Source organism: Scatophagus argus, chromosome 11 (assembly GCF_020382885.2).
Source record: "Scatophagus argus isolate fScaArg1 chromosome 11, fScaArg1.pri, whole genome shotgun sequence".
NCBI classification, from domain to species: Eukaryota; Metazoa; Chordata; class Actinopteri; family Scatophagidae; genus Scatophagus; species Scatophagus argus.
Window position 1 is genome coordinate 18,957,334 of NC_058503.1, and position 26,177 is coordinate 18,983,510.

Genomic DNA, 26,177 nt, shown 5'->3' on the forward strand with positions numbered 1-26,177 from the left:
GACATTTTAATTTTTATATACTTTTCAAAAATTACACCCGTACTTGTAGGCTGTATTTAAGAAAACGATGTCTCTCTTCGAGACTCTAGTTCCAAGGAAAACACCTTTTCATTTTCACTGCCGCTGTCGGCTTAATTCACCGGCGAACAGAAACTGAGACAGCACATATTTAGATTCATGACATTATCCTGCGATCAAAGCCAGCTCCAGGTTACAGCAGTGTTGGCTGCAGCCAATTTACTTGACAAATGACCCATCATTTAAACCCATTAATCTCTTCCTTAATGTGGCTGGCAGGTGTGATGTCAACAGGAAGTCTGCAGGGAGCTCTGCACAATTTCTGCTGCTCCTCATTATTTCCTCACCTCCTCCCTGAGGCTGTTAATGCAAGTGGAAATACACACTTTAAATTAATCTACGCTTGTTGAAGAGGACTTGATACAGAATGTATTTTGGCTGGGTAAGCAGTGTGTTGTGACAAAGAAATATGATTTAGGGCTTTCAACTGTCTCGTTACCTGTCACTGGCCACCAGCTGTCATCGCACACACACACAGGACATTCGTAAGTCAGTATAGCCAGAGGGTGAGTGTACAGTACGACTGTGTTTCCTCCAAAACCAGGTGTAATGATGGGCTGTGTGGGTGACTGGCAGATCCATTATTTGTGTGTGTGTGTGTGTGTGTCTTCCTCAACTAAGTCAAATGTGGAAACAGCTGACACTTGTCAGATGGAGTGAATCATTGTGTGTGTGTGTGTGTGTGTGTGAGCACACACATGTACCCCACTCCTGTCACCTCAAAAAAAAGCACCTCACGTCCAAGTCAGTGAAGAGCAGAGGAACACACTGTTACTGTGCAGCCACAAAGAGCGACCGAGCAACAAGTAAATATAAAATATCTGTAAATTTTACAGATCAGCAGAGAGATTTTGCTCAGAGGTCATGGAGACGGTTCAGCTGTCATCAGGTTGTGGTTGCGTGAAAACTGAGCAGCTCCACTGACTGCTGAAGTCCACAAGATGTGGATTAAAGCTCTCAAGGAGATCTGGAATTAAATTTACATCACATTTAACATTAACATCCTCCTACACTGTTGTCTCCCCTGAGAGATAAAACACAGACAGAATGCTGATTAGCGAGAATCTCAGGTGGTCTCACACTCAATAAATTAATCTATTCTGTCCACGTGCACCGATGTCCTTCATCCTCCGTAATCCTGCAGGACCTCATTTTGGTTTGACCGCAATAAAAAAAAAAAAAAAAGGCACATTTATCGGTGATGAAAATATCTGCAGTGTTAAACTTTCCTTACAGCTTCCATCTTGCAATGCTGTCAACTGTTAAAAGTTAATGAAAAACCCACAGAACAAACAAGACACACTGATTTCATTTATATTCTCTTTAATATATCTTAAAAAATGGATATACAATCTGAGAAAGAAGGGGTTGAGCATTTGAAGAAGAACAGGCTGTTAATCTTCCTCTCCTGGCCCAAAGATGGAGTTAGCCCAGGCAGAGACATTCCCAATAACATCCTGGGAAACAAAATAAATCATATCATTGCTAACTGCCGAATTAAAGGACGTACAATGAGGTGTCCAACAAGAAGCTAAAGTCGGCATATCAGTAAGGCTGAGATAAAGTACAGAGTACTGGACTACCGTATCCTGGAGGCATCAGCTACCGTGACAACTATCTGTCATGGCGATTACACAGGATGGCTTTATATTAATAGGCAGTTACGTTAGCCCTCAAGGTCTGAGTGGACCAGAACCATACTGAAAACTACCATGGTATGCCCACATTCACATTTGCTTTCTGTGGACCTGGTATTTGTCATACTCTCAGGCCCTTCATTTTGGCAGCCCATGTCGTCCATTATTCTCTTTTCTTTCACTAGGAAAACAATAATAATTTGAGCGATTGAACCCTGGGCCAGCATAACAAAAAGAAAAAAGGAAACCAGAGCATGCTAACAAGTCACATCATTTCAGCACATGTCATACTGTAACTGCTCACTCACCCCCACACACACTCGACAAGCACAGATTTTCTTCAAATCCACATGTACACACACTCCAACATAAAATTTCGATCTTCAACAATTATATTTCTGACATCTTTCATAAAATGCGCCACTGGCAGATCACACAGACTTTGCCTCATGCAGATGTGTGAACACAAAGCTGAATGGAGTGAGAACTCTTAACGTTCAGATACACAACTCAAAGTAGAGGCACAACGCTTAGCCAGGGCTGAGCAATACACACAAACCACGTCTTCACTGTCCCTCTCTCTCTCTCTTTCTCTTCACACACACTCACAACATGAACATATATTTTATGGCCAAAATCCACAAGAGAAACAGAGGATCATAAAGACAGTTTGAGGTTATCTGGTTAACTCAAAATCATCTGAGGTGTCCCACAGTGCAGGGCACCTCATCATCTTCTCTAGTCAATGCAGCAGCAGCTAACAGGTTCACCAGCAAGCTAACCTGCCAGGGAGTGAGTTACTGTAAGTAAGTCTTCCACATTGTATGGACACATAATCAATTAGCTAGCTAGCTACTAAGTTCTGATGCTCGCATGTTATCTCAACAGCTGGTTAGCTTGCTGTCTTAGTGCCATTATGACCCTCTGTTGCTGACTTAAACATACAAGACAAAGAGAAAGAGAGAATGGACTGCCGTCCTTCTAGAAAGACACACTCCGCATGTCAACTCGAGAAATCTCCCACAGCATCCGGAGTGGGAGGGCGTGTACAATGCAGTCATAAAGTCTTGGGACAGCAAAATTTTAAAGTATTTTATTCCAGACTGCAGCACAGTGACAGAGAAATGAAACAAGGACTGTGAGACTCAGAGGTCCTTTTGTACCTAATTCCTAAATTTTAGAAAGAATGATCCTGTCATACAGGCCTCAAGGATTTTTTTGTTGGGCAGCAGAAGCTGTGATTCAAACAGTGAGATATGTTATCATGGCATTTTTTGTGTTTATTTTGTTTTGTTTTTCTAACAAACTGTTGCTTATTTACACAGCAGTCATTTGCAGAGCAACATTATCATTCATGTGGAGTCGTGTTTCTGTCCATCTGCTAAATCAAAGTCCAATTTTCACCCTTTTGCCTGTTTTTGGTCTCTTCTAACTCCTGAGGAAAACATTTGCTAAATGCTCTGCTACATGCACCAGCTAGTGTCCAACCACAAAACTTTTTAGAACTTTTTCACTGAGACTGGTGAAAGCGAAGGCACCTCAAGGCCAAGGGGAGCTGTAGTTTCAGGGTGATAATTCTGTCTCTGTCTGTCTCTGCTACAGTTCTGACACAGTTTTGTTCCTTCTGGATGTAAAACGCAAATCATTCCTTTAAACTCACAGTCATTTGCTTCATTTTAAAACAATCGTGCAGAATTACAGAGCGAACACACCAGAACTGTGTCACTGTCGTAGAACTTTCTGATTGCACTGTAAGTGTGAACACTCTTCATCCTCGACTGGGAAAAGACGCTTGTTGTGTGAGACAGAGACAGATGGAGGGAGGACAAAAAAAGGACAGTGAGGACAGGAAGGACACGGCACAGAGACGAGGTGAAGCTGATGACAGAACAAAACATTTGGCTGTGGTTTTAGTAGTTGTACTTTACCCCACTGGAGCTGAAAACACTCAGGAGGTCTGTGTGTGTGTGTGTGTGTATGTGTGTGTGTGTGTACATGCAAGAAGAATGACAACAGAATGGGACAATGTGGTCATTCACATGCTGTCTAGTGGGACTGTGTGTGTATGTGCTGTGGGTGTTTACGTCTGTGAACTCACATGCATTTTCTCTTTAGTGACAGAAACGCTGCAGGCACTGGAACAGGGAACTGACAGGAACAGATATTCTTTCTCTTGATTGGTTAAATTTCAAAACAGCTCAGTGTGGCTTCCTTTGATCTGTGTGTGTGTGTGTGTGTGTGTGTGTGTGTGTCAGCAAATCATCACAACTAATCCCACGCCATGTCGTTGCCATTGCTCGTTTCCAGCAGGCTCAGCGAGGCAGCGTCACTCAGTGATGATACCACAATGGACAGACATTGTGGTCATTGCAACACTCAATCGATTAGGATAAATAAAGCATATTCTCTTTTGTATGCAAGCCCTTCCTTAAACACATGATTTCTTTCTTTTTTCTTTTTTTATTTCCTTCCTGCAACCTGAAGTTTATTGCGATCAGGTGAAGAGCAGGGCATGAGTGGGGCTGCGGTGTCAGGAGGAGGGAAGAGTCACAGAGTCAGCTGTTGATTCACACACTTTGTGGGGTTGGGGTGGGGGTGGGGTGGCGGGAAGGTGTTGGGAATTGGCCAAGATAAGCAGAGGCAAGGTAGCGCAGTTTGGTTGGTTGGTGCAGGCTGATGTGGGTAGCTGATGCTTCTATCATCTGGCGTAGTGCTTGATGTAATCTTGAACCTTATTCCGAAAATCCTCCTGGAATGGAGACAGGAAAAGGTAAAGAGAGAGTATGAGAGTTAGATGGAAAAGCCAGATATTGAATATTTGTAGGGGGCAAACAGTTGAAAGAGAAAAGAATCGGAAAGAAATATGATCCACCATGTACAATCACAAATCTCAAACTTTCCAAAGAAAGTTGGGATGCTGTGTAAAATCTAAACAGAATGGAATCATCTGCAAACAAATTGAGAACATGTCAAAAAGGATGAGCAAATTATGACGTTGTTTAAGTTACGCATTCTGTTTAACTTTTGAGGAATCAGTTGTGTAAAAAATACAACACAAACCACATCAAACAGATTTACAGTACAGTACATTTCATTTCTGGACTTGTGACACACACACTTGGGCCACAAGTGTGAAAAGAAAGGTGCTCCCCACTGCCACTGTTTAGTGGATGTAATCTGTCTGCTGGCTGGCCAATCAGGGTGCACTGATAGCAGTAACTGTATGTAGGGATGCACTTACTCTTTCCTATTGCTGATTTAAATACCAATACAGACAGTATTTAAGCCTGATAAAAACCTGATCATATCTGATAACTCCCATATTACGGTACATCAGGCAGTATTATGCACCGACACAGCTAGACAAAACTAATGAAACTGAGCCGGTCAAAGGTCAGTATCAGGGCTGGTACTGATCCAGCGGACTGGTTCAGTGTGTCTCTAATTGTATCTGCTTATTATCTGAACTGGACAGGAAGCATTAAATAGTTCAAAGTTTGAATAGCATTTGACTTGATCTCAGCTAGTTTAAGCATAATTAATAAGTTATGTTATTTAACCATTATTTGTTTCAGACTGTTTGAGGATGTCTCGAGACAGAATCATAAAGACTCGTGCTCTTTGTAGCTGCTTTAAATTTCTGTTTCAAATACATGTACGCTTTTGCATGTGTCATGGTTTGTTCTTTCACATTAGTAATAAAATTTGTAGGTTCGTTACTGTAAAAGAATACGACCACAATACTTATCATTTATGAAAGCTGTTATTCAAGTTGACTTTCCTTGATCAAAGCCCTTCTGGTCATGCGTGTCCTCTCCTCCCCTTTCCATGTTATACTGTCCTCTTCATCATGCCCCTCCCGGTCATGCTCGACTTCTTTCCATCCCCAGCCACTGTCCATCCATCCCTCCTTCCCCCTCCACCTCTCCATCCTGTAACATCCCCTCTGTTGCCTCCTTGACCCAACCGTCTTGGTTATATGGAGCTCTGCGTAACCTGCACCCTCAGTCCTCCTGACAGCCCTCTTTGATTTCCTTGGCTCTGTCCATCAATTCAAACCCTCCATGTCTTTATTTTCAACCACTTGGGCTGTTTTCGAGACACTTTCGTTGCTTGTGTCCTTTTTACATTTTAGTCAACCTCTTGTTCAACACACCAGGCAGAATACAGCACACACAATACTTCCAACTCCTATTAACGTGAGCCGCAGCAGCTTTCCTCTCTGAAAGGATTTCCTTTATTCTGTCTGTACCAGAAAGTGCATAGCTTTGCAGAAGTGCGCTGCAGCTAGACACACTGTAAATCATAAAAACTGTTGCAATTGGCCTCACACTCTCACAGTTAGGGGGACAATCTTTACTGGAATTAGTAAATGATGCAGTCTTCACAGGTATTGATAATCTGCTTCAGCAGAACCAAAGCATACATAGTTATACAAAGAACTGTACTAGCTATGATTGTTTGTGAATGTGGCTATTAACATAGGACATGAGAAACAAGAAAGTTTTTTTATATGCTTGTATTTGGGCTTAATATTTTTTTTCCCATAAAAATCCAAAAAGTCTCTCCAGACAACAGGCACTTGGGCTGGCTTCCTTCATTCATGTGTCTTTAATTGCTTCCCACACATGCTTCAGGTTGACATTTACTTCTCTAGAAATATGCTAGAAGATTTAACCAGCTTATTTGTGGATAGATTAATAGTGTATGTAAGAGGGATGTCATACTTCTTCCTCAGCTCACCACCGATTGTTATGCAGGTCAGCCATCTATCAGTGCAGTGGTTTGAGCTATTAAAAGTCATGTCGGCCACTGAGTCGTGCTGTCCAGCACGAAATGTCATATACAAGTGTCCCACATGGACATCGGCACAGTCTCGCCTTTATGGGGCTTCTGTGTGTGAGCGAGAGACAGAGAACGTGAGAGAAAACACGAGTCAGGGGGAAGAGAAAGAGAGATGGAGAGTCCGGGGAAAAAGAAGCACGCCGAATGCTGAAAAGCTGCCAGCGGCATAAACTTCAGCAGTGATGACAGCAATTTGAGTATCTGTCCCCAGAGGGATGATGGATTGGCCTTATTACTGCTGAGGAATCTCTCTCTCTCTAGGACCTGTTTTAATGCCACAAGTGCAATGACCAGTGCAAAGCAGTGGGTTTTCAGCGCACAGCCTGTGTGGGAACCTCCTAGCACAAATGCTATTTTGGTTTATTTAGGGGCAGTGGCACTATGAGCAAAATGGCAATGGCTTTACAAATGAAATTCTTCAAAAAAAAAATGCAACTTTAAATCAGACAAATATTTTACCACTACAAGCTCAGTCTGAAGTGCAGTAAAGTCACTGAGATTCAGCTTCTGGACACCATGAGTGTCTGTGCAAAGTTTTATGGCAATTAATTTACTGAAGATTACTGAGTTATTTCACTCTGTGAAGTGACAGACAGAACCAGAGGTAGGAAGACAGGACATCGTACTGATGTAGTATCAGTATCAGGGGATACTGTATTCCAGAAACTGCTTTCGTGCCTATTGGCAGTAATCACTTTTGTCACACATCCCATTAATAAGAAGAAATAATTACACAGAAACATGGTCCACCGTCAGTGCAATAACACATACTGCCCATATTGTTTTTGCGATGTGTAAAATGGACACCACTTGTAAATACAGGACATGGGGTCTGTCTGTCTCATCCACCTGTCTGTCTTTAGGGCATCTTCTGTTTACCCAGATGTCTCACACAAGTTTCTGTAAATGCTTATGGGGAAAACCCACAAGGGAAAACAAGGGAGAAGAAGGTTTGCTGGGTGCAAGTTAAACAGACACAGCGGGGGATGTCTTAAATAAGTGAAATTTAAGTTTGCCCCAATTTAACTACCTCACATGGACAATGAAACAGAGGACACAGAGAAGAAACAAACTCCAATTAAGATGCCCAACACAGATCTGAACAGATTTCTTGGTGGGTGAAAGAAAAAACAATACGTGTTTGAAAAAGTGCTACCTAATTAAGCTATGACACATAAATTTGAAAGAAGAGTGTAACAACCCCATTCATGCTGTCTCACACACATTTACAAGATAAATTTACTTTGTCCCCCTTTTTTTTCTCTTACAGCACAAAACTGGCTGAGACTGCAAATTACTTTGGCACAAACTCTGCAGTCAATTAAAAAATGTTGTTAGGCTATAGATTTCTTTTTTTTTTTTGGGCTCTATTTCACCCGTGGAAGGCAATTAATTCCCCTGTCTTGCAGCAATCTGCACAGGTGCTCAAAATATGTACCACCACCAGTTGGAAAGCAGATGTAAACGAAATCCTGTGGGTACAGATGGTTACTCTAAAAGCATTTATAAGCTGAAACTAAGAAACAGAACGCCTCGGGATTTATAAGTTAAACAGACCGCAAAGGGAAGAATGAAGAGGAGAGGTGTGAACAGGGAATGGAAGAACTGGAATCGAGAGGAGAGAGATGACAAGGGCTGCAGAGGTGTGGAGGACATGAGAAGGTTCAACAGTCACGGGTCTTTTCACACTTTTTTGAAAGTTTTCTGCAAGTTTAGTGAAAGTGTCTAAGTCCCATCACGGTTGGGCGTTGGGTGTCCAGAAAAGTGATTCCACCCCAAGATGGCGTGGAGTATAAGTAAGTGAACTTTCATGGCATCCATTACTAACGAAGCTAAAGAGAGCGCAGAGCAGGATACAGGGCACAATTCTAGAGAATGTCAGGAAGAAACACTTAGGAACTTATGATGTAAACTACACTTGATTGTTGGCAATGTTTTGTACCTCTTTCATTCAAAATATTTACACTTTATGCTGCTGGTTTACATCCCCTTCTCCTGAGTCCTGAAGAAAGATCTGCGTTAGACTTAAGTATGGGGCGGTGGGCTGAAGACCGAATGGGGGGAGGATGCTGTGACATGGAGTTAAGATTTGCCTCACCTTCCTCCTAAATCTGTATGGCGCTCTGTCCCAATTTGCATAGACAATACCATGGCCCCACTCTTTCCAGGAAATCAGTTTCTTTGAATTGTCCTCAATCTTATTAAGAACTGGTGAGCCCATTAGGACAACATTCAAACACTGTGTTTAAATAATTAAAGTTAGGACCACTTAACATCACCTGCCAGGCTGTCCTGTATACACTGCTGTTGGCCTGACGCTGCCTCATTCACTGCCACAACAGGACGGGTACGCACCATAATAAGGCCAAGGTGCAGACGTGGCGTTTCATGTTTCATTATGTCTTACAAAATCATCTGATCAAACATGACCAAGTAACATAAAAAAAATTCACTGTGACTATAACAGCAAGTCCAAATTATTTGGTGACAAACTGTTAAAAGTGAAACATCCCCCACCCCAATAAAACTATTGATAACGAGGATTCCATGTGACTATCTCATTTTGACACTAACAGGACGACTGGGCCACAGTGATCAGTGCTCAGGAGAGGGACAGGAGACAGATGAGGATGCAGTAAATGGTGTGTGTGTGTGTGTGTGTGCTTTACATGATGAACTATTGATTTAAGTCACTTGAGATACGTGAGGAGGCAAAAAGAGCATATGAGCGACAGACAGGAAGTCTCTGATATTGATGAGTAACAATCAATGTAGATGCGGAGAATTTTGGAGGAGGGTGACGGGATGCATGAGGGAGCTTAACCCGTCACAAACCCTCGCAGGACGGACTCTGTCACTCTGTCTGCTTTAGCAGTAGTCGATATCCCATTACAGTATCACACAAAAAACTGCGGCAATACGTCGCAGACACGCTGGCAGGTTATTTTATTTTATTTCACTGAAATGCAATGACTTCTGGAACCTTTTGCTGTTGAACTTTTTTCCATTTTATAGACTTCTGACATTTAAATAATGGCACATTTGTTCTTGCTGGGTGGTGTGTTAATGAGTAAGAGTCATGCATGGGCCACACCACACAGTCTGTGCTGTCTATAAAATAAAAACTATCCCACACCATAATGCAGAGTCTATTTAAGATACTGTACATGATGTGATTTATTTGGGGATTTTTAGAAAATTTTAGCAGGATTATTTCTTCTTTTCCTTGTCATGACACTGTACATGACTGATGCAACATGTTACCACTATTTATTTATTTATTTGTTTTAGTATTTTCTCTGCACAGGGGAAAGGATTTCTTCACTTATTGTACACCTCCAATTCCAAAAAATAAATGAACATTCTATGTTTAATTTAGGCTTTACCCCAACTTTTTCACAATCAGGGTTGTAATAAAAAAAAAAATCACAACCTGAAAGCAAAATGCCTGTCCAAAGCAGTTTTGTTTTACAACATGCCTCTGATGCCTTCTAACCGACCTTCACTGATTATGTTAATATTTTACAGTCATTCAGGAGATGCTTGTGGAATTGGGACACAGTAAATGTTATCATTCTTACAACCCACATCCGTTCCTGGTCTGCTGAGGCGTGTTATCAAAACATAATTTGTCAAAATCAATCAATATGAGTATTTTTCACCTGGCATTTTTATGTCATGGTTGAGCTTAATTAGTTTTTAAGAGTTAAAAAGAGTTCCTCAGAGACTTTCAAACTGTCACAGAGTGTGAGCATTTCAAAGCTCAGAAATTGTCAGAAGTCTTCACAAAGCTTCAAACTAAAAAGCAGAGAGAGAGTCACACAGACAAAGATGGTGCATTGGAACAATCCCAGGACACCAGTCAGAGGGTGTGCTCTGTCTCCAGCCTGACAGCCTGCTATGTCAACAGTGCCTTGGAACAGGATTATCAGGGTTACCAACAACAGTATGTGGAATTTGTTTTTTTTTTTAGCATTTCAGAATTTAGTGTCACACAAATATTCACATGCATGTAAACACAGCTAATGCTGGAAATGCAGACTCTTTCAAACTGGTTAGACACACACACACATATGCAAACACACACATTCTAAATTGCCCATGAGGATGCTTCCTGTCAGCCACTTTAAACAGCAAATGTATTCAGAGCCACAGGAGTTCCACTTCAAAACCCTCAACACACACAAACACAAATATCCACATCAGTGTGTGCTGATACACACACACACACACACACACACACACACGCTCCCACAGCTCCACCCACTCCCTGTTAAAGCTGATGACAGCAGGCTGTGGGAGGGGGTCATGGTTGGTTGACTTCAGTTGCTGTGACTCCAGAGAAGCACAACAGCACAGTGAAGCAGCACCAACACTTCATTCAACATGTCCTCCTTTAATTTAAGAGATTACTGAATTGTGTAAACTAAAATTAAAGCAGAACTGATTAGATCTCCCATTAGGTATTCAGGCTCTGTATTTCTGGGGATGATAAATACACTTACTAGACTACATTATAGTTTTATGAGGATGCTGCTTTCTGTCAATTAGCAGCTGTATATGGAACATAAGTTAAGTACCGGCCCTGCTGCCTTTGGATGCTAAAAGGAATTCAATGGGTACTTCAACTGCTGGAGATCAGCTTCAGGAAAGACTGGGTATAACCAAGACATAACCAGTACACTCCGAACAACACAGTCACTCAAACTTTGGAACAACACTTCTTTTCTGCCCATCCTACTAAATCAAAGTGCCCGTCTCCTCGTAACTGAAACCTTCTATGTCTAATGTTCCATCTCCAGTAAAACATTCCTGTTTGAACAGGTAATTACATCACATTTAGGATTAATGATATTATTTAATGGGACCTTTACTAAAAAAGAAAAAGAGGGTTCTCGTCCTCACAGCAGTTCTGAGGACAGATACTGTTAAGAACCACTTTCAGGGTGCTTTAGAGAATTTTCCAAATTTGTACAATTGCATCCTCATAATAATCACTTTTGGCATAAATTTAATCATGTCTTCAGTTAAAGGTAAAGGAAATGTAGTTTAGAGAATGGTACAAACTCAATTACTGCACTGCTGAACACATGAAAGTACCGTGTGTGTGTGTGTGTGTGTGTGTGTGTGCGCGCATGCTCAAAGCCTCAAAGCAAAATTACTTGCAGTTATTTAGCATGCTGTTAAACCTGAAAGGAAGACTTTGCTGCATTTACTTCATGAAAGGCTCCCAACTGACATTCTCCTCCAACACTTGAGGCTATTGACTCCTCCGAACAATCGTAACCTGAGCCACAAACTAGCAATCATTTCATGCACATTTCCATTTCCCTTTTACAAAAACACACACAGGGATGCACTTTTCCGCAGCAAATATGGGTCACATGGTAAACATTATCATGCACTGGTGGGTACACCGAAATGCATCATGGGAAAGGTTATGTGTAAAAGTGCCAATGGTCAAATATTGTACTTTGAAATGCTTTCATCTCGCCTCAACTCAGGCCGAACTAACAACTGTTTCCCTAGTCAGCAAGCTCCCTGCAGAGTTATATTGGTTCTGTTAGTAATTCAGGAAAGCAATTAGAGCAAGCACAACAGTTTCTCCACATGCTTTGACATGGCCTGATGTACTCATAACAGACTGAATGAAAGACAGTTGATACGCAAGATAGAAATGAACAGGAGAGGGCATATGGGTAGAGAGAGGGAATACTTTCAGATCAATTAGACAGCGTGTCTATCGTTTGCAAACATCTTTTGCTAAGAGGAATGCTGGCATTCAGCAGCATCCAAGCCAGCTTATTGTATGTCATTATGTAAGCATGAAAGGCTGGATGGTAAGGTCATCATGTATGATCTTTGCTTATTTTTTAAGCTTTTATTTTGAAGAACACTGTTTTCACCTGTTATATGAAAGATGTGATGCAAATAGACTTAATTTGACGCACAAACTTACAAGAAGGCATTGAGATGTGTGCACATACACGTGATGCATACATTACCAACAAGAGAATAACTAGTAAGTTTTGTGGGAATTCAGAGGTCCGGTTTAGGATGCTGACTGGACCTACAAATTGTAGAGCCTGCTCTCCACTGCAGAGGCATAGAATTAATTTAAAAAATAATTAAAAAAATAGCAACATATGCACTTGTTTCATGCATGCAGCTCTCGAATACAACGTCAGAGCCATTTCTGCTCAGAAAGAGTGCTGTTCCCTCTTTGTCTTCAGCCCACTCTACCAGATTAAAGCACTCTCAACTGCATATCACATAATTCCACCTACAAAAGTAAGCAGTGTGCACAGGGCACTAGTGAAAACTGCAGCAGGAAACACAGTATGTCCTACAGCAGTACATTTTCGTCCAAATACATTTCCAATGCAAGATATCAACATAAGCTATGGTACAAATATGATGATGGAGACTGTAATCATATCTGAGGAGGCTTCACAGGCGAATCAACTGCATCCCAATGACTAAAGTCACTGTTTGCACTGAGTCTACGTCTGAATGATAAAACAGAATTTAAGATCAAGTCAGAATCGGCCTGAATGTGTCAGTGACCGTCTTGCACTCCCTCAAAGCAGCAAAGCCTCACCTTGTCTCTCAAATGATGTTCTGCTGCATCAATGTTCAATGGATCATCAAAGTTCAACAGGTCCTGGAGCAGAGGCAACGAAAGAGAAGAATATGAAGAAAAGAGTTAAAGAGAAAAGCAACACAAGTGACAAACTATGGCCAGAAGCTCTCGAATGTCTCATTAGAGAGAACTTCTCAGGGTTTGATACTCCTATCTGAAGGAGATATTGCCCACTTCAGCACTATTTGCTGAGTGCAGTGTCACCCTGGATACTGCAACTGCAACAAAACAGCCTAATTATGCTGCTGCCTGAGAGATGTTGGGCACAACACACGAGGCAAGAAGCAAAGTGTTACGAGAGGGATAAAAAGGAGGATGGCCTAAGAGGTAGTTTCCAGATTAAGAGGAAAGATTTAGGGCATGACCAGACATCAGTGCAAATTACCATCACCATTATCATCATGGACACAGTACTGACTTCAGGGTAACTGTGTATATTTTCAAAATGCAATCGTTGACAGATTTCTGCAAGCTTGCAATTAGTAAAGTTTTGGACTAAACTAAATGATTTGCTTACTTGCTGCTTGCTTTGGCACCCGAAAGCGTCTGCATATGCTCAGAATCAAAACCTTTTTAGCCTATTTTCATGTTCCTCTAAATGATTAAAGATGTCAGAATCTTCCCAAACATAACCCACAATCTCATTATTTATCAATTTACTTGATATTTTGAAGATTTTATGATGAATTACTGTCTAACTCGGAGCACGACTGCAGGACCTCGCACCAGAGGACATCGAGGGAACAGCTGGCATTTCCACAAGCATGATGTGTAATCAAATTTTCTTGTTTTTATTTCTCTCTCATCTCTTGAACGTTCATCATAATGAGAGAGATTATTCCTCCAAAGTCAAAACTTATGGTTTTATTACAGCTGTAAAGACAAATAGGGCCTGGTTTATCTGATCCGTGTTTGCACAAATGTCACTGGTGTAATCTACATAAAGTAATCAATTAAAAAAAAAATAAAAACTTAAATAGTGTGGATTTATTTTCTTCAAACAACCTATGTATGTTATAAAAAATAAAAAAGTAAAACTTACAGTAAACAAGGAGTTCAATCCCCAGACGACATCCTGAAAAAAAACAAAAAAACAAATGAAAAATAATTCAAGATTAAATAGAGTCATACCCTCCTCTTATAAATGGTGATCAGTGTCTGACATGGTAACCAGTATGTTTTGTGTGTGAAAACAGGGGAAGCTTACTGAAGCCTTTTGTTATGTCTTACATGCATATTCATGTTAACTCCAACTACATGAGAAAACCAGAGACATGCTGACAGATTACAATACTTGAAAGCATCACAACCCACAAACTGAAAAGGGAAGCTTTATTTCACTTGGAGCTGTGACTTGTTAGCTGGTACGCTAATTGACTTAATGCTTTGTGGGCTTCCATTCAGTTATCCCCACCTCATTTCACACACATGCATTTATTTTATTTACATAATGAAATTAAACTGCGAATAATGAATATTCAGGTACCAACTAGCAAACACTACTTGTGCAATAGAGGCAAATGTAAATAATCTTGTAGAGAATTCCAGAATGAACTCACCACAAAGAACAATTTGATTTCCAATTGGATTCACCAAATCCCAAAACTGAACATTATATTCTTAAATAAGTAGCCAAAACCAAACTATCACCAGCTATTATTAGAGCCCGCCTGTTATTGGGAGCTTCATATCTGAAGACTTATGTAAACTCCTTCTTTGAAACAGAGGTTGTATTGGTATATTTTAAAGGAATGACAGACAAACCTTTCAACACAAACTAACATCCACCAACTGTCAAACACAGGCTGATGGTCGCATAAAAGAATGAAAATGAGCACATCTACGACTAGAAACACAGACACTTCTATTAGAGGTGAACTCAGATGGACAATGGCTGAAGTTAAGATAAAGTCAGTCTATGCCTGATAATTCTAAGCCATGACTTCCTTCCATAGTTACTGAATGGTCACCATTGATCACATTTGCAGACAAAGCTGCAAAACCTGAAAAACTACTGTGTATTGGTCATGTGTTTAAGCTAATAGATTAGAATTTCTGTCTCATTATATAAAGGTATGAAAAGTAAGTAGCAGCCAATGCCAATCACCAGTCACAGACAAAAATGTTGTTTCTTTACTTTATTATCATCTGTAGCTGTTTTGGTGACATAATAAAAACACCTGGAGCATCATTAATGAAAAGAATGAATTAGCTCGCAAGCGAGACGGCTGCATCAGCAGCAGGCTTCATGCCATAACAATCTGTTCAAGGTGCAGAACCGCTTTGTTGCACAAGAAAATTAGCAACAGATGAAATGTACCCATACTCTGTGATATTACAGCTGGCAACTGCCAGTGACAATTATGCACTGTAAGCAAAATAAAGAACACGTTTCAAATCACTCTGTTCATTTAAGTGGATTTCAAATCATCTGTGAAGGTGGGTAAGTTTTTATCGGCACAGAAGCTACAGAATTACCCCCCCTTTGTTTGCTGTGCACTGCTGACTTCTATCAGCATTTAAAGTGTGCAGATACAGCAGCTTTAAATCATGAATGTGCGACCTGAAACCGCTGCACAAATGCATTTATGCCAACTACATGGAAGTTACATAGCCAGAGTGTGAGGATCTTAAGCCCGAGCATGTGCTCACTTGTTATTATTGCTACAATGAACACACACACACACACACACACACACACAAGCACTCATGCCTTATGCAAAGCTGCTTCCAGAATCAAGGACAAGGAAGCAAAGTATTTTCAATTCAAACCAAGAATACAACTGAGACTGGAGTATATTACAAAGATAGATACACAAAAACAGGGTATTTGTGTTTATTTTGGATTACATATTTTAAGTTTCATTTTAACTCACTAAAAAACAAAAAAAATGATTTCTTCACATATTCAGGTGGCCGCTGTACTGACGAAGCTCCATTAGTCGATCAAAGTAAGAGAGAGCAAATACCAGAAAAGGACAGCAGTATGTGATGAAAAGAAAATGATTATCTGAGACCACAGACAGACACACAGTACAGTCACCCATGAAAGTCATTGGAAGAAGGTAAACGAAACGCAGGATCGTGTGTGTAAATGTCTGCTTCTGAACATCACCTCTGTTCACACTCCCAACCTCACTACTACAGTGACGTTGAAACCAGTCATGATGTCTTTGCAATAAAACAGACTTTATGTAGCTTGACAATTTGTAATTATAGAGACAATGTACTTCATTCTGCACAGGCAGGAACAGCAGATTATGGCTTCTTCTCAAAGCAGACTAAGACCACAAAGTTGAAGTGATAACACAAATCACAGCAATAACTTCAAGAACAGTTTGGGTAGGAAGCTCTCGAGGCACCAAGAGGATTTACTGGATGAAACTCGAAACATGTAAATCTGGTACTGGGTGGAGGAAGGCCAGCCAACACGGAAGGCAGAGGTTCAACTTACGACTACATTCAGATCCACGCTGCAGTCAGTATCAAACATAATTTTAGTCAAATCTTGAGCATGGATAGCAGAGGGCGTCCTTGCTTTTAGCTTCAGCGACTGTTTCTTAACAGCTTGCATAAAATGCTCAATGGAGTGAAGGGTAAAGCATAAGGAGTCAAAGCACTCTTTTATCTGCAGCTGAAAACCCTTTCATCGTCAAGTTTACCTTCACATGACTCCTCAAAGGACGTTTAATCGTGTCCTGTGAGGATTTCCTAGTGTTTTCAACAGCCCTCAGCTGGGTTTCTTACACCTCCAGTTTGTCAGTTTAAGAACGAGTGGAAAAAGTGGCTGAATACAGAAAAGGACTCATGTAAAACAGTATCATACTGTTCGCAAAATCTATTTATCAATCTATCATCTGAAAAAAAAAATTAGAAAACTAACTTAAAACTTAAAAAACTTTAAAACTTAAAACTAACTTCTTACTGTCAGTGTGAAACTAAACATTACAGTCAGTCCCTCATTTGAATGTGGCAGAGGAGTATGTCCTGTATGTTATGTAAAGAAAAAAAAAAAAAAAAGTATTTACCTTTAATGTTCTGGTTGGGGCCCAGCCTGTACCATCAATAGAGTGTTCTCGCAATAGGCTGCATTAAAAGAAAAAAATATATATAGTCATTTACAATCCTTTCATGTGAGCAAAGACATTTTCTTGCTGCCTGTCAGTCTATATTGTGATATTGTGTCCATGCATTTCCAAGCAGGCAGAATATACAATATAATAACTTTAATGAAGAGAGCAACACAACGCATAAGTGAGGGCAAGTCATGAAGAAGGCAGCATTACCTCAAACAGATCTCTCCGTTCTCTGTGATGTTAGGATGCCATATTCTGGTCAGACATCTCACTTTAGGAGGCTGGAGAAAACAGCAAGGTAAGAGAGAGGCAGAGACACATCTTTGTTTCTTTCACAATTCAATTTATATAGTCAGTTCTCACAACCCTGATGCCAAATAATACGGTTGGGACGCTGCCTAAAATGGAAATGAAAACAGAATGCAATCATTTGCAAACAATCTGTGCTTAATGACAACAGCCTTGCAAAGCATCCCTGAGCCCATCCAGCCATAACCTTTAAACAATTATGTGTTCACAAAGTGGTGAACCTCACCTTGTCCGTGCTTGTGAACGATTGAAGGATGCCCCTTGCATACTCAATCATGATACTATCACCTGCTACCAATGAGCCTGCTTACCTGTGGAATGTTCCACACAGGTGTGCATTTTGAGCAGTACACAAATTTGCCTGTAATTTATTCCTCCTGTCCCAACTTGTTAAAAAAGTGTTGCTGGGCTCAAATTCAGAATAAGCATATATTTACAAAAATCAATGAAGCTGATGTTGTAAAACTTTAAATATATTGTCTTTGTACTGTTTTTTGATTATACATCAATTTATACAAGAAAAAAGCTGCTGTTTACCAGCTGAGCTTTTAGCCTCAGATTGTCGTAAGTAGTAAATAGCACTAAATCAGAGCACCATATCATGTTTTAAAGCAAACCTTGTTTAAGTTGAACCTTGTTTAATTTTGTGTAAATCACAAATGGGATTCTTGCTTTTATACCGCTTCTATACCGCTTATCCGTCAGGGTCGCGGGGAGAGGGGCGGGGTACACCCTGAACTGGTCAGCAGTCAATCGCAGGGCTGACACACAAAGACAGACAACCACACACGCACACACTCACACCTAGGGGCAAGGTAGAGAAGCCAATTAACCAATGGGATTGTGGGAGGAAGCCGGAGTATCCGGAGAAAACCAAAGAAAACCTATGCAGGCAAAGGAACTCTCTTGCTGTGAGCCAACCACTGCACCACCGTGCCACCGTCTTGCTTTTATGATTTCGCTTAAGTTTATCTCCACAACAAAGTAAGGTTTTATAAATCGCTACTTACATGTAGTTTTCTGCTTAAGCCATACTTACACCTTATTGTAAGTCCTTTTTATAAATGAAGCCCCAGCTTTGTAGAGACATTTACAGCTTGTCATGAATCAGGTTTTACAGCTAAACAGTATCAGTCTCCTGGCTCGCTTTAACTACAGTTGTGCAATTATGGATTAAATATGACTTAATTACAAGAAATATACTGATAACCAAATCCTCCTTCCTCCTCCTTCCTCGATAACCATCATGGCAACAGCTCTCTTCTTGAACGCCACAAGGCCAAACTGCCTGACAGGTGTCATAAAACTGCCGCAGATGGTTGTATGCAGAAGTGTGTGTGTTTGTGTGACAAAAGACAGACAAAAGAAGAAGATACACACCCACCCATACACAAACAAACAAAAATACAAAGATCCACACAAACACTCTGGCATGCTGAGATAAAGCCTGTCAAGCAAGAATGAACGGAAGAACAAAAAAGGATGAGTGAGTGGAATAACTTCCACTCATGAAGGTCAAATGAAAAGAAATTAAATACTGATGCCATGAGGCACAAATTTTTAGCTGGCGCCAGCAGTCAATACTTTGAAGGCACCACTACTTTGTTCTGGTGACGGCTTCACACACAAAACAACAGGACAGAGTAGAACAGACCACAATCCCACAGCACATCTTGAAGGACCGTCATTCTAACAGGTCAAAACAGGAAGTTACCTACCAATGCTGACAACAAAATCACACAGACAAGCACAAATACACACAAACAGACACACAAATGGATATGGCTGCACCACTCACCACCATGTTATAGGCTTCGGGAACGTCTATTTCAAACTGAAACCTTCCACTTTGGTAGTAACCCTCATCTGGAAGCAGACAGAAGAAGAAACACAGAGGACAAGGGTTTTCAGTAATGTAAAGGACATGTTCTATGACAAACATCACTTTAGTTTCCTGTGGAAAGAGGGCCATTAGTCATCGGCATACTCTGGAGGAGTTCTTCTTAGCTTCTTCTTAAAGAGGCTAAGATGGTATAAGATACATTAAGTCCAGTTTAAATACAAATGATCAACATAAAATTATACGATTTGAGTTAGAGAATCCAGAACCTGCACTGGGCTTGAGTGTGACTGGCTCAGTGCAGTACACTGCCAGATAAAGAAATGTTCAGCCAGATAAAAGTTTTTTTTGTTTTGCTTTTTACTTTTTGCTTCACCTTCTGCCTCAGGACCCCACCATGTCACTGCACTGGTCTCACTAAAATCAAGTAGGAGGATGTGCATGAGCAGTCAGCGGAGATCGACCAGTTTGGCTAAGACTGATAAATGTGCAACAAAACAGAGTAAATGAGGGGACCAACTGGAAGCACTGATTCTCCAACTAAGAGTTTATCTCAGGAGAGTTAAAGCCTAAAATGAAACCTTTACATCAACACACCCTTTTCAACTCTAAAAAGCTGCTTACAAAAGAGGCAAGCACTCAAACACACCACACTACATACACAGGAAACAGGCAAATGTAGCAATGAAATAATCTCGATACAGGATCCCGATAGAATTTATGTCAATAAGGATGATAAGCTTTAGGCATTTTTACTACTACAGTATCTGCCTGTCATACAGCAGAAATAAACACAACAACTGCCAGTCCGTCTGCAGTTTTTGGCTTGCACATCAAAGAACTTTCCTACCGCAAAACAATATCTGATCTACCGGCAAAGAAAGTGGATGTCCTCTGGAAAAGAGAAAGAGAGATGAGTGGAACCGCAGGAGACTTTTGTGTCTCTGCTTCTGCTCCTTGTGTCACTGCCTGAGGGTGGGGTTATGCTCTTCACCCACAGTGGACTGCAGTGTAACTACAGTGCAGAGACAGTGCAGGGAATGAAAAAGACTTTAGGATATAGCTTAACTGACAGTGCTCATTAACTGTCTTAAAGTGTAACAAAAGGGAATTCAAATGAATCTTATATTACTATATAAGAACCTCAAAAACACAAAATAATGGATATTTTTATGTATTATAGTTGGATAACATCATTTTGACAGATGAATTTAAGTCCCTATGGAGCTCATGTCTTGGACTGATCAACTTTTGATTGAAGTCAAGAAAGTGAAAGAAAGACTGACAGAAAGGGAAAGAACTTATCGTTTCCAGACATATCCAGATTTTGCAGGTTCTGTCTAAAGATGCTCAGCTGTCATACATGGACCACATACTAAATTACATTTATGTGCTACATTTCATCATTTATCATTTTATTCACTTATATTAGAGGGTAAACGTGTTATTTGCACCTCACAATATGATGCAAAACAAAGCTGTTACTGTGCTGCTCTGACACAGTATCAGTAACACTTAAAACGCATGTTTCAGAGGTAAATGGTATTTTTTGCACACACATTGAAAACTGGCATAAAGACAAGCAGCTCTCCCTCCCTCTCTGTGTACTCAAAACACTGAGCAACTTGAGATAAGGCCTTCACAACAGGGACAAACTAAACCTCACTCGATTCCATTCATGGCAACAAAGACTGCGGTACAATTTAATTAGACCGCACAAACAGTCTCCCCTGTATTATAAATGAGACGAGCCGGAGCGAGAGGAATGCTGTGTGAAGCAGAGAGATAGAGCTTGAACAAGTGTCAAGTAGAAAATAGGAGGAAAGAAAGAAATAAGGAATGGATGGATACAAATGAGACAAGAGAAAATAACATGAGGAGAAAACGCCACAAACTGTAAGAGGGAGGCACAGAGAGCGACAACCGACACAACAACCGCAGTCTGGGGTCATAAATAATTCATGAGAATCGTCAGTACACTGGAACAATCAGTCTTTACTGTCACAAGACACTGGACTTGGACAAACACACACTTCTGGACATAATTTGTTGTTAAGTAGACGGTTAATAAAAGGTACAAATTTATCCAAAAAGTTTAAAACACAAGATTTTTATTTATTTCTGGCTATGTGGCGATGCACTGCCGTGCAGTGTTTCAACAATTCAACTTTATCAACTAAAGGTGATAAAGAAAGGTGGAGGTGGAGAACAAAAAGCACAGGACATCCTATACAAGCCCAGCAGATATTGTGGTGCATCAGGAAAAAGACCCACAGTCACATGCGGACGTGTCTGTGTTACCACGGTTACCCAATCATTTAGCATCATTATTTAGTTTGCTCATGTAGATTGCTTAGGAGATTGCTTCCCTGACAGTTACCACGCTGAGCAAATGGATTCCATTCAAGTTTAAATTGATGCTGTACATATCTGTGTCACAGAATTGTGTGGCTGGTTGAGAGCGACCCTTTGAAACGGCTCGAAAGCAGCGTTACTCAACATATAATTGGAGTCTTTGTGTGAATCAACAACTTTGACTTCCTCACTGCAACAAAGACAAAAAAAGTAATGAGAGAACAAAACTATAGCCATCATACCCTGATTAATTAGCAGAATTGTGGTTTCCCCTGTGGGAAGGAGGACTGAAGCAGAGCAACAGGTACAGCCCATGATGATTGGTGTTGACAGGCGATTATTGTTTCTGACAGAGCCCTGATAGACACATCCGTAATTGTGAGTACAACAGGAAGAGGCAGCGTCTCTGAAAAGTACCACACAACACAAGTACGTTTCTGTTTTTCCTGTTACTGATAACACAGGGTCAGCAAAATAAGACAGTGATCCTAAGAGGAGCTTTCTTACCTTTCCCTTTACTTTTTGTTTGTCGGTTTTACTACAAATGAATGTCGGTTCTCAATACTGTTTGCCATTCTAATCGATTACTAAAAATATGGGGTAATAATAGGGTATTTGCTCTGAAGAAGCATATGGGTCAATTCCTATTACACATGCACAACCAGTACTGTGCAGAGATGAACTTCTGATGACCACATAGCCTCTGTATCCTCTTCTTGGCTGCTCTCCAACAAAAGAATAACATGCTGTTGTTTACCCCAAAGCACCTCCTATCATTGCTGTTAGTTTAATCCATTGTTCACCCTGTTTATCTGTCCAATAACTTCAGAAGAAGCTCCGACATTAGTATAATAGGACAAGCATCTACTTGGCCTGCCAAAATTCAAGTGCTGTTAACTCGGCTTCACAAAAGTACATTTACAAATACACCAACAACAAGGACGTGTCCAAAGAAAGGGATCTGAGACTAACAAAAGCACATAAAAAAATCTCCAGTCTGGGAGCTCTCAAGACCAAATCAGGCCAAACTAATACAGGAGCAGTCATACCCAGGGCCAGGCAATCTGTGGAATAGCTGTTAACAGAAGACTGAACTTGACCACTTCTGAGCCAATGTGCAAAAGCACCAGCCATCCAAGGTGTTATGTATTCAAAAGGAAAAGTAGATTGTGACTGCTGCAAAATGTCTTTCTACCAAGTACTGATAGAGGGTTTAATAACTCCGTAAAAGCAGTTTTTTCAGACATTATAACTCATCTACCTCTGTCAGAGCCATAATTACACACCTGGACTAAATCTACCTCTCACCTTTTTGCACTCTGAAAAAATGTTATATTCTGATACTGTTATTACTATTATTTATTTTCATACAAGTGCCCTTTAGTGTATTTTATTCTATTTTTATACCCAGTATTTTGTGTCATTGTGTGTTTTACTGTATCGAAGTATATCGGACTGCTATGACAAGTCATCTATCTATCTATCTATTTTATTTTATTAATTATTTTTTGACCATTGTGTGTTTCAGGAAAAAAAACCCCAAAAAAAACCCATACGCATTTTTGCTATGAAGGTACTTATTCCAACACACATTCTGACTTTTTGCTATGCCTAAAATGTGGCTTCTCTTAAAGAGTTTCATTCAGTTTGCAGGTTTCTGCAGAAAACAACATTAAAATGTGATACAATTAATTATCTGTCTGCAAATCATGCACACATCTGAGACACAAAGACAATGCACGTTACATTTCTTTCACAATTGTACTCCTAATTATCTGAACAATGACATGTGAGAATGTGTTCACCCCTGAGTGTTGCTGCTGTCCCCATTCCTCAGAGACACGGGGGGTCCGTGGGCTGAGGGCTCACAGCTCAGAGCTGCTGCATGGGAAAAGGAAGCTAAACCGAACACAGTGACTTAAGGGACTGAGCTTGAAATGTTTTCTATAAAATATTTAAGTGTATTGTGCAGTTCAGAATAAAAACATTATCATCATATACAATAATCTGCTCTGAACCCACTCGCCTTGCTTCAGTTAGATCAGGTCAAACAATGTGACTCAAACTGTTAGTCGGTGTGTGTGTGTGTGTGTGTGAGGGTGCGTGAGAGTATTCTTGATTAGGTTTCCATGTGGACTTGTACTTTGGAAGCAGAGAACAGTGACGAAGGCAGCTTGGTAATGAAAATATAAAAAAATAATATAGTGTCCCTTCTTCACCTGGATGAGCCTGCACCACATGCCTCCAATAAAGCAAAAGAAAAAGCAGTATTGCTGTTGGCACTGACAAAAGATCGCGTGATACACAAGAGGGTAGAGTTCAGATGTGTGACCAGAACGCATCTTTGTTATGAGTGAGTGTAATTTTTTTGTAGTAGTGTTGCTTTGGAAAATCTTAACATCTGTGTGTACAAAATGTTTAACGCATACAGTAAAATTACTAATGGAATTCTGGGCTTGTTCTGGTACTGCCTACCATTTTCATGAGAAAAATAAAAGAAGCACAAAAAGCAAAAAAAGCCCTTATGTAAGCCTTGATCTATAAATTCTCCTCAGGACAAGTCAACATGATTTTACCTTTTACACTGGTGTGGACTTAAAAGATAGCAGACAACTTGCATCCTGAGGCAAGTTCCCTTTGCATTTTTTATTTTCTTGCCTGACCGCAGTTGCCTTCCCTGCAGCGTAAATTATACCTAACTAATATACTACAATTCTCAAAGGGAATTTGACAGCATGATATGAGAACAAAAGAATAGACACCTACAAAAAGCATCTTGCATTTGACACTGTGTTTCGATAATGGGCCATATTAGGATCGACTCCAGAGTAAGTGGAGTGAACACAGAGAGAGCAGGCAAGAGTAAGAGAAAACAGAGAGAGAGAGGGAAGAGAGAGGGAGAGAGAGAGAGAGAGAGAGGCGAGGGGGGGGTGAGAGAGAGAGAGAGAGATAGAGTGAGATAGAGGGAGAGGGAGAGAGGGAGGGAGAGAGAGAGAATAAACAAGGGGAGAAATAGAAACATAAAAAAGAAAAGAACAAGTGAAAGGAAGTGAAGAGGATGGGAGGGTGTGAGTGTGAGTGTGAGTGTGATTGTGTGAGTGTGACTGTGTGAGTGTGTGAGTATGTGGAGAGACAGAGGTTTTCAATAATTGAGCAAGTCTTTCTCTGAGAACTCAATCTCTCTACCAACTCCTCTTAAAGAACATGACACCAAACTCTGTCCCTAATCGCTGATTTTCGCTTTTCTCTGCAGATTTAGCTTACAAAGGCCTTTGGGAAAACTGAGCTGGAGTTAGCGTGCCGACTCGGGTGGCAGGGAGGCGGATGAGTCAGAGACGCACAAAAGGCGTCCAAGAGCCCGAAAACTTTTCATAAGTTCACCATTGACTAAAGAATATATCACATATCAAAATCTTAGTTAACAAAAAATGATGTCACTTCCATCAGCTCTCACACAACAAAAGTAGAGACACCTCTAAAATACTATCTCAACAGAAACAAAAATGCCAAAATAAACAAGACATAGAAAACTGCAATGCAAATAATCTGAAAAAAAGAATAATTAGCAGTAAATAAACTGCAACTACAAAATGTTTTATATTGGTTATTTTTATTTTTAGATTATGAAATTAACAAAGGCTGCCACTTGTTGTAATTTTGCAATATTAGCACCTACAAAGACTGTGACTCAAGCTTCTTAAACTGCTGCAACATATTTGAGGGTTATTTCATTTACATATGCCAGGAAATATTGGCCCACCACTGCAGTTCTGCAAGCCAATAGTTTAGTCAAACTTATTTGAAGGAGGAGAAAACAAAGAAAAATTAAATTAATTGAACTGTCTGTTTTAGAATCTATCAGGGTCAAAAGACTAATTTTCTGGTTTCATTTTGCTTGTCTTAGTTGTGTCTATCTAACTAAGAGGATTATTACTTCCAGTTTCACCTCCAGATAACGTGGTTTAGATAATCTGTTGTGTTTTTTTGCCCTGTTCGACTTTACTGGAGCAATGTTTTCTCCAATCACTTGCTTTTGTGACTATAAAGTTATCATAACTCATGTAAACCTTAGAGAAAACAACAATACTGAATAATACTATCTAAACTCTATAAAGAGAATCTACAGAATTTTGCCAACATGTGTGAGGTGTCTGAATCAGGTGGCATCTTGACAGCGTCTGAAAATATTCTGAACGTGTTTCACTGTCTTCAACTGCCAGTCTGTTTCTTTGTCCCTCTCTTTCTTTTACCCACGCACATGCACAAACACAAAGGCACATTTTCACTTTCGCTCAGACTCTGACTGGCGTTCTCTATGTGGCGTAACTTCAAACGAGACACAAAGACAGATTTCCACATTTTATAAACGAGAGAAGTGAGAAAGTGACATTGGG

At 40.3% G+C, this 26,177-nt stretch overlaps 1 protein-coding gene across 2 annotated transcripts in view; it reads right to left on the reverse strand.

Moving 5' to 3' along the window:
- Positions 1–2,793: 2,793 nt before the first annotated feature.
- The window catches only part of ube2f (ubiquitin-conjugating enzyme E2F (putative)), a 30,514-nt gene continuing 7,130 nt past the window's right edge, over positions 2,794–26,177 (reverse strand). The window contains exons 5-10 of one of the 2 annotated variants that reach the window (XM_046404200.1): positions 19,387–19,454; positions 17,490–17,560; positions 17,232–17,289; positions 14,246–14,278; positions 13,162–13,224; positions 2,794–4,464 (exon numbers count right to left, since the gene is read on the reverse strand). In XM_046404200.1, coding sequence (XP_046260156.1) covers positions 4,414–4,464; positions 13,162–13,224; positions 14,246–14,278; positions 17,232–17,289; positions 17,490–17,560; positions 19,387–19,454 — 344 coding nt within the window. In that variant the 3' untranslated portion in view covers positions 2,794–4,413. The remainder of the gene's footprint in view (positions 4,465–13,161; positions 13,225–14,245; positions 14,279–17,231; positions 17,290–17,489; positions 17,561–19,386; positions 19,455–26,177) is intronic. The other variant, XM_046404201.1, reaches the window with a different exon arrangement.